Below are 9,594 nucleotides of genomic sequence, written 5' to 3'. Positions count from 1 at the left end.
GATAACTTGATGATAGCAAGCTTAAGCCCTTGCAAAAATCAAGCACGCCTTACTATGATAGATACACGGAATTTATCTCAGCAAATCAATCACACCTCGCTCTTGTACGCGAGAAAATTCTTTATTTGACACTGTCTTAAAATCTGGTTCCTTATTTGATACTGGAAATATTTTTCTTTCCTATTTGATACTAGTCTTAAATTTTATTCCCTATACGACACTTTCGTCCATTTTAAGCCTAAATGATACCCGAAAAGACGATTTTGCCCCTAATGCGGTATGTGTGTGCGCACGCGTGTGCTGTTGCGTGTGTGGGTGCACGCGCACATGTGTGCTGCTGCTGTATGTGTGTGTGCATGTGTGCTGCTGCGTGTGTGTTTGCTACTGCGTGTGTACGTGCGCGCGCGTGTGTGTTGTTGCGTGCCTATGTGCTGCCTGTGTGTGCTGCTGCTGCTGCGTGTATGTATGTGTGTGTGCTGCCTGCGTGTGTGTGCATGTGTGTTGCTGCGTGTTGTTGCGTGTGTGTGCGCATGCGTGTGTGTTGGTGCATGTGTATGTGTTGCTGTGTGTGTGCTCCTGCCCTCGCACTGATGCTGCGTGTGTGCGCTATTGCCCCACATACACATACCACATGAGGGGCAAAAGAGTCTTTTCATGTGTCATTTAGGGTCAAAATGGACGAAAATGTCATATAGGAAATAACATTTAAAAGTTGTGTCAAATAAGGAAGATAAATTTTTTCAGTGTCAAATAAGGAAGCAGATTTTAAAATAGTGTCAAATAAGGAATTTTCTCCTTGTACGCGGAGCAGCACGCCAAACCAAACCAAACCAAACCAAACCGGGGGAGTTCAAAACACACACACACACACATCGTTGAACCGCAAAGCCGAAGGCAGGCCAGGTCAGGACACCCGGAGGCACTGCTGCTTGAACATCTTGCTCGTCGGCTGCCCGCTGGCAGAGTCTTCCACCGTGAGCCCCTGCGCGCCGAAGCAGATGTTGATGAGCCTCCCGTTCCCGCACCCGTGGTTCCTCCGGGCGGCCACGCCGACGACCCCCTCGTCGGCGAAGGACGAGTTCGAGCACGACGGGTCGTCCGCGCCGTCGTCGTTGTCCAGGATGATGTCCTTGAGCTTGCCGAACGGCGGCGTCACCGTCGTGCTCTCCTCTTCTTCGAAGCAGATGTCCTTGAGCTTGGTGGACGTCGGCGCGGAGGACATGGAGGACCTCGGGAGCGTGCTCGGCGGGGACTGGGTTGATGCCGATGGCGCCGCGAGGTGCGGCATGGCCTCCATGATGCCGTGGATGAGCTTCTTCTTGCTGGCCGAGCTGGGGGCGGAGCTTTTGACGGCGAGCGTGCGCTTGTTGTTGAGCGCCGTCGTCTTGGTGAAGGCCTGCCTGAGCGGAGTCGGGGTGTCGGCGACATGACTGTTCAGCTTCTTGATGGTGTCCAGCGGGCCGCCGTCCTCGGATTTCCTCGGCGTCCTGGACATCTTCTCCCTGTGGCGAGGCCACCGCAGCATCATCTTGAGACGGTCCTTGGCTCGGCTGGCAGAGCTGAGCCTCTTCTCCGACGATCCATGGTTCTCGTCACCTTCGCCGTTTGCATCCGCATGTACAGGGTCACACTTGCCATCGCTAGAGCACGAGCTAGCCCTTCGGGACTCCGTCGCCGCAATGCCCGAGTGCAACAATATCTCCGCATCCGATATCTTGAACATGGTGCCCGGACTGATCGCGATCCCTCCCCGCATCTTTATCTGCGAAACGACGGCCGACCGGCTTCTCAGCACGCTCGAGCTCAGCACCCCTCCGGCGGAGACTATCTGCTTGATGAGTCTCTCCGACGTGGTTGATCGCAGCTGCTCCTTGAGCAGCGCCAGCGGGGTCATGCCGTCAGCGTCTTGGACGTTAAGGTCGATGGACGGCGTGGTCATCAGGAGCTCGACGAGGTCCGGATGCACGCAGCCAATCACAGCCATGTGCAGGGCGGTAAGGCCCGTGTCGTTTCTCAGGTTGATGATCTTCCGGATGTCTGCGGCTCTCTCTCGAATGAGATGCTTGGTGAGCTCCAGCTGCCGGTCGAGCCGACGGAACCCCGGGGTTCTGAACCCTGCGATCGCCGAGTGGAGGAACGTATCACCTGCATTGTTGACAGCTGATATGGCTGATGGAGATGCAGCAACCAGTGCGTTTACAACGGGCAGATGCCCTCGGTAGGCCGCTACATGTAGTGCAGTGTTCCCTTGGTTGTCGGTTGAGTTGATCATGTCGAAAGAGGCCATCAGGTACGTGACAACCTGCATAAGATATTTTCTAATTTTCAGATAAATGGATCTTTGCACCTAACAATTCAATGACAACAGTAGCAAGAACCATCACATGCGACATTAAGAAACAGAAGGAAAGTTGGCTGAATATCACCATCGAGAAAACAGAAAGGGAGCCGTAGATCTAAAAGTTGTTTGGTACCAATTCTTTTTCTATCTGGACAGAAGTAGAAGTACACTCGCTTTTGCCTCAGTTTATTGGAAGGGGGTCTCATGATTGGAGCTTTGACGTTTCAGTATTGTGTACTGGTACCAATCTTCTAACAAAAAAATTGGATCGTGAATTGTTCGAGCTGATCCAACTAAGAAAGGGAATCAAGTGTCTACTGATGATCGACCTCTCGTTCCCAAGTGTTGATCACGATGGTAGTAACAATAATATCTTTACTGCAATGCTTGTTATATTAAATCATAGTGCTTTTTTTTGACAAAGTAAATCATAGTGCTTGTATGTTAAAGTAAAGTACTCCTAGATAATTATCATAAATAACACAATGATTATCCTTGAATGACACTAGACATTTCATTTTGGATAGTGGCCTTTACACAATTCCAATTATCGACCGGAAAGGCGAATATACCTGAAGCAAACCGATTATCACGCACCAAAATTCCAAAGCATTTTCTTTACTGATAACGAGATCTAAACTACACGATGAACACAAACTAAACAAAAAACATGTACAGAAGATGTAAGCAATGGCAGGAAACAGTTGGCTCACCTCGAGCTGCCCTCTCCCAGCAGCTGCATGAAGCACGGTGGATCCACGGATATCAAGATACGCCGACACGTCGGAGCGACCGTCGATGAGCTCCTTCAGCATCCGCACGCTCCCTCCTCTCGCGGCAGCGTGTACAGCCCTGCTCATCATCTCCAGCCGGAACACCGAGGCGCGGTCACCGGCGCCGGCGCCAGTGCTATCCCCGTCGCGACCATACGTCGAGCACCTCGGGGACATGGCGTGGTCCAGCAGCATCCTGAACAGGTCGGCGTTGCCGCCCCTCGCCGCCGCGTAGAACATGTCCGTGACGCCGTACTCGCCCTCGCCGAAGACGAGCAGCGGGTCCCTGTCCAGCAGCTCCTGCACGAAGCCCGCGTCCCCCGCCGAGGCCGCCGTGTAGAGCAGCCAGCCGCCGTAGCCGGCCCGGAGCAGCGTGTTCTCGGCGCCGTGCTTGCACTCGCACTCCAGCAGCAGGCCCCGGGCGACGGAGGCGCGGTGGCGGGGCGCGTGCACGAAGCGGGCGTCGTCGTCCCAGAGCGCCTCGAGACGGCGGATCCGGCGGAGCGAGGTGAGCTTGATGAGCAGGTTGGGGTCAAGGTGCAGCAGCTGGCGGACGATGTCGTAGTGGCCATCGGCCGCCGCGCAGTCGATGGGCGAGGCGTACCACCACTGGTCGCCGGTGCTCTCCCACCGCAGCGGGAAGTAGCAGGACCGGTCCATCGATCTTGGAAGGACAGATCCAATCCACCGGTGCCGTGCTGTCAGTCCGGAGTGAGACGAGCTCCGCTCCGCTCAGCTTAGCAGCACATCACATGGGAGCAGCTGCAGCTGCATCAAAGGTGGAAGAAGATTAGAAGGAGGAGGGAATGTGCATGGGCAAGGCGCCATGTGGGCTGAGCAAATCCATGGAGGCAAATATGGTTTCTTTATTGCTTGTGATGAGATTGGGATCCAAGTGCAACTGCAAGCATCTGTGAACTGCAAGTGAGGCATCATGCAAACAGATGGAAATGGATAAAGCAAATCACCGTGGGGACGACGCAGCTTCGTCGTCGGCCTCGCCCGGGAACGAACGAAACGGAGAAGCACGAGGGCCTGCGACACTTATCAACCGAGCTGAGGAGATCCACTGGACTGGATTAGTAGGAGCGTTATTATGAGTGAAGCATTTAGGCCGCCAAAGTGGTTATGCGTGCTTGTAGTGGCACAGTGCGAAGGTGGCCACTCAGTTATGGACGGGTGGGGGAAGGGAACAGTGAGGCAGCGACAGTGACAGAGCGAGCATCGTGGTCCTTCTCCTCTACCCTTTGGAAAAGGAAGTGCCGAGACATCAATCACATGGTATGGAATTGAATGGATGCTTTTCCGTTGATCGAACAAAGTGCACCGGACAAGGAGATGAGAGGAGAGGAGTCTTTGGGAGGGGCTGGCTGGCCGGCTAGTAAGGCCAACTCCATCGCACGACCCCAAACGAATATCTTTTTTGTCTGGATTTCGTCCATTTGGAATGTCAATAAGAACGGAAACGGACATGCATGTCTGGCTCTTGCTGGAGGCGCCCGACGCGGCGATTATCCCAAACTGTCCGCCTCGCCTACGTGCCCACGCAGCCGCACTCGTGCCGTGCTTGCCGCCCGCCTCGCTCGCGCTCGCCTCGCCACCGCCGCTCGCGCTTGCGCTCGCCGCGCCCGGCGCCCGGCTCGTGCTCGCGCCAGCCGCGCCCCGCTCGCCTCTCCGCCGCCTGCTCTCGCCAGCCGCGCCCCGCTTGCCTCGCCCTGCAGCTCTTGTCATCGCCCCCGGTTCCCGCTTGCTTCCCGGCGAAGATGGTCTTGAGGTAGGCCTTGGAGGCCTTGAGCTGGCGGCCGAGGTTGAGCTGCCGGACGAACCGGAGCCTCCTGGACCAGGGCTTCTCCTCGCTGCCGGCGAGAGCCATGCCGGCCGCGTACTCCCGGAAGAACTCCTCCACGTTGAGCTCCCGCTCACAAAGCACGAGTTGGCCGGCGACACGCCGCGGGAGCGCTCGCACGGCGTGGCGGGGGCGGTGCTAACGACGAGGCCGCTGAGCCGCGAGCCGGCCCTGCCCCGGACGGCGCCGTCGAGGAGGAGCTCCTCGACCATCTGGACGCGCGGCGACATGTGCAACGGCAAGAGCTTGCCCTTGTAGAAGAGCTCGTCGGCCGGGGACGCGAGCGGCGGCTGCCCCGACCTGTCCAGCGGCGCCGACATGTGGAAGTGGAACTCGAACTCCCTCCCCGCCGCGCTCGCACCCCGCAGCCGCGCCCGGCTCGCGGCTCGCGCCCGCCCCCGCTCGCGTCCGCCACGCCGCTGGCCGTGCCTCGCCCGCCTCGCCGCCGTCCACGCCTCGCCCTCGCGTGCCCCCGCCTCGCCGCGCCCCCAGCCGCGCCTCGCCTAGCCCGGCGCTCGCCCTCTGTCCTCCGTGCCCGCTTGCTTCGGCGAGACAAGAGAAGCCGGGGCAGGTGGCCCCAGCGACGTGGCCCAGGCGTCCAGCAGAGGAGAGAGAGGGAAGGGGACAAAAGCACGGGCAGGTGGCTGCCATGTGGGCCATATGCGGACGCGAGGACGCAGACAGGCTGTCCGCGGCTGTCCGCTTTGCCTCAAATCCATCTCAAGTTTGCTCTGGATATGGGGTCGAAGCGGACACTAAACGGACAAAAAGGCAAAATGGGGTTGCGCGTTGGGTCGTTGGTTTTGTACCTTTTACTTCAAACGGACGGGGCGGACAATTTAAAATCGTGCGGTGGAGTTGGCCTAAAGGTGGAACAGGGCCATCAATGGCAGTGCAGCTTTTGCATCAGAATCAACAGGACAGAGGCTAAAATAGTACGGCGTCGTAGGGAGGGAATAGGGGGGTGGTTGGTTTGGGTTGGCAATGATGCGAAAGGGTGGCTCTGTCCTCTGCTGTTCGGTGGTCTGCCTGCATTCGGTTCGGCTATGGAGATCAGATCAATGTGTTGCATGGCTGGAGGTTTCTTTTTTTTTGCTCTTCTTTTCTCAAGGCAATCCTTGAGACGCATCATGATGGTGTGCATGCGGCATGCACATGGATGGATGGCGCGCGGAAATCAACTCATGATGCACTCCAAAGTTTGTTTTCCAAGTTGTACTCCTAGATAATACTCGTACTATAATGGAATCATCGAAACAGTGGCGCCGAGCTCAACATCCATCCATGCATATAAATATCCTAGGATTTGTAATTCCGCACTCGAGGAGTGTACCGAATATCTTAGAACTCGCGTTTCCTAAATGACCGTGCATTTGTAACATTCGATGCGTGTCGCTTCTTCGTTGTTTTCTTGCGAGGTAAATACACCCGTGGTGCTTCAACTTGTCATGGATGTTCAGTTTAACGCCTGAACTTGAAAAATACGTCAAATTGGTTCTAAAACTTGACACGAATATGCAAATACGGTGGTAATCATCACCCGTAGACGTAAAGTGTGTCCAGGTGGCACCATATATGGCTGATGTGGCACAGACATGGGGTGGGTCCACTTATAACTACCAAACATAATTATTTGAATAGTTAACATCTCTATGACTAGTGGACCCGCCTGTCAGTACCTTAGCAAAAATGAAATGCAAAATGCGCGTGACAGGAATCGAAACAGGAAGCACGAAGCTTGTACACTGATCGCGCTAGCCACCACACCGACCAAGTTTCATGTTGAATTCGGACCCTTAGAGAGCAAATATATTGTGCCAGAAACTCCTGTGTCCTGAAATGGACTGCAGCCCGTGGCCCATATTGCACACGTTATATTTTTTAATGTAAAAGGTACGTAAATAATAATCATAATAATAAAAGTAAGATTCAAATATTCATGTGTTATAAGAAAGTACCTCACGCCACACAAATATCCATGTGCACACAAGGTAAATATATAGGGGTATACCGTATAAAATAAAATAAATTATTAAAAATATTCCTGTAATATTTAGAAATATTAACTTATTATTTAGAAAATAATTATTATTCATAAAATGTATTTTAAATGTTAATATATATGAAAACAATTAAACACTCATGGATTATTTTTAAAATAGTATTTTGGAATAATAAGTTAATTTTTCTAAAAATTACAGGAACATTTTTAAGTAAGATATTTTATTACATACCTCTATATCTTTATTTTGTATGCAAAGGGATATTTGTGTAGCATAAAGTAATTATTAGTAACACATGTATATTCAAATCTAGCTTTTATTATTATGATTATTATTGACATACTTTTTACATTAAAAAAACAATGTACGGAAAATGGGCCACAGGCTGCAACCCATTTATGTATACATGAGTTTTCGGTTCAAATACATTAAGGTTGAGGGGCTGACAGTATCTTGAAAACATATTAGGTGGAATGGTGAGCACAAGTATTTCCCAAGCGTAAGGTCACAGGTTCGATGCCCGTACAATATATTTTTATGTTAATTTTCTTACTAATTACTTAATAACAGGTGGGCCCACTTGTCATAGAATAGTATTCTAGTAATTCTGTTTTGTAGCTACAAGTGGGCCTCACGCTATGTCAGTGCCATGTCAGCCATACACGATGCCCCGTCGACGCGCTTTACGTCTATGAACAGGATTAGCATCGTATTTGCACGTTCGTGCCAAATTTTAAAACTAGTTCGGCGTATTTTTCAAATTCAGTCACTAAAGTGAACATCGGCTACAAGTTCAAACACCATCGGTATATTAACCTCTTTTCTTGTTTGTTTTTTTAGTGTCATCATCAAGACAAAGATTGTGTTCCCGAGACCCACCTTGCTCGACCACTCCTTGCTTCAGTTGCAACTTACTCCTACAAGGCCAGAGGAGGGGCCGATTTGTCATTGTCAGATTTTACGCAACGCCTGCAACGAGATCAAGTGTCATGTCGGCTCTACAGCTGGAATGTAAGGCCATCCTGTCAGCCTCCATCCATTTGGAGTAAAAGCAACAAACGAGACGGTCTAGTGCACGGCCTCAAACGAACAAATGTCCCGATTCGTCCTTTTTCGACCCATTCTCGACCCAAACTTGCGCTCGGTTTGGGGTGAAACGGACGCGCGCGGACAGCCTCGACGCACGCCCTTCTTCTCTCCTTGCCCGCTTGTCGGGGACACTAGCAGTCCCTCTGCTCCCAACGCTTCACCCTCTCTCCCCGCCCCGTCCCGCCGCCGGCGCCGCCGCTATTCTCCGGCCGCCTCCTCACCGCGCAGCCCCCCCGCCGTCCATACCAAACCACGTCTCGACATGGCCGCCACCACGCCCGCGCTTCCGCCGTAGTTTTGGTCGTCAATCGGAGGAGGTTTGGCCGTCGCCGTCCTTGCCGGTGGCAGAGGGGACACGACTGCCGGCGACATATCACGGCGGCCGAGGCAGATTCTGACGAGAGTTCCAGAGTGGCCAGTAGCCGGCCGGCAACCACCCCCGCTGCGTCGAGGTGATCATCGCGACCTCTTCGCCACCACGACCGCAAGGTGTTCGACCTTTTGCCAACAAAGGTATGGACAGTGAAGACGAGTTTTTCTTTCATCACTTCCTTTGTTCATCGGACGATTCATCGTCGGATCATGACGATCTTGTGGTGGCTGCACTGGTCGTTCACGACCATATTCAACAGCAGCTTCCTCGGTACAGGGGGTCAGTCCCTGGCCGTGCTCCCAATCTGAACCGCAATAGGGAGAGAGGTCACGCCCTGCTCTATGCCGATTACTTTGCCAACACCCCGCTCTTCAAGCCGGATAAATTTCGTCGCCGTTTTCGTATGGCAAGGCATGTGTTCAATCGTATTCGAGAGGGAGTGGTTGCTCATGACCCATACTTCGAGTGCAAGACGAATGCCCTTGGCAAGCTTGGATTCTCCTCCTACCAGAAATGCACCGCGGCCATCCACATGCTTGCATATGGAATTCCAGGCGATCTGGTGGATGAGTATGTGCGTATGAGTGAGACAACATGTCTGATGTCAATGTACAAGTTTTGTCAGGCTGTGATCGAGGTCTTTGGCGCAGAGTACTTGAGGCAGCCAATTGCCGCTGATACAGAGAGATTGTTGGCGACCAACGCAGCTAGAGGCTTTCCAGGTATGCTTAGCAGCATAGATTGTATGCACTGGGAGTGGAAGAACTGTCCATTTGCTTGGCAGGGCCAGTACAAGGGGCATGTTAACGGGTGCACTGTCATATTAAAAGTGGTGGCATCACAAGATCTTTGGATATGGCATTCTTTCTTCGGCATGGCAGGTTCTCACAATGATATCAACGTGCTGCAGCGTTCTCCAGTCTTCGCGAGGCTTGCAGAAGGCCACTCCTCACCTGTCAACTTTGAGATCAACGGCCACCATTCCAACAAGGGATACTATCTAGCAGATGGTATATATCCTCAGCGGTCAACTTTTGTGAAAACAATCTCGAAACCCCAAGGTGAGAAGAGAAAAAGATTTGCCCAAATGCAAGAGAGTGTTAGAAAGGATGTGGAACGTGCTTTTGGTGTGCTTCAATCCCGGTGGGGTATCGTTCGAAACCCTGCAC

The 9,594-nt window shown here is 52.8% G+C and overlaps 1 protein-coding gene across 1 annotated transcript; it reads right to left on the bottom strand.

Moving 5' to 3' along the window:
• Window positions 1-712: 712 nt before the first annotated feature.
• On the bottom strand, window positions 713-4,280 carry LOC123127626 (ankyrin-3). Its single transcript, XM_044547382.1, has 3 exons — window positions 4,083-4,280; window positions 3,055-3,882; window positions 713-2,302 (listed from the first exon to the last, which is right to left on the bottom strand). The coding sequence occupies exons 2-3, from the start codon at window positions 3,772-3,774 to the stop codon at window positions 905-907; spliced, it is 2,118 nt and encodes a 705-aa protein (XP_044403317.1). The 5' UTR covers window positions 3,775-3,882; window positions 4,083-4,280; the 3' UTR covers window positions 713-904.
• Between the last annotated feature and the right edge of the window lie 5,314 nt (window positions 4,281-9,594).

This window comes from Triticum aestivum, chromosome 6A, assembly GCF_018294505.1.
Source record: "Triticum aestivum cultivar Chinese Spring chromosome 6A, IWGSC CS RefSeq v2.1, whole genome shotgun sequence".
NCBI lineage: Eukaryota > Viridiplantae > Streptophyta > Magnoliopsida > Poales > Poaceae > Triticum > Triticum aestivum.
Note: the sequence above shows the minus strand (reverse complement) of the source record. Positions and strands in the feature narration are given on the sequence as shown.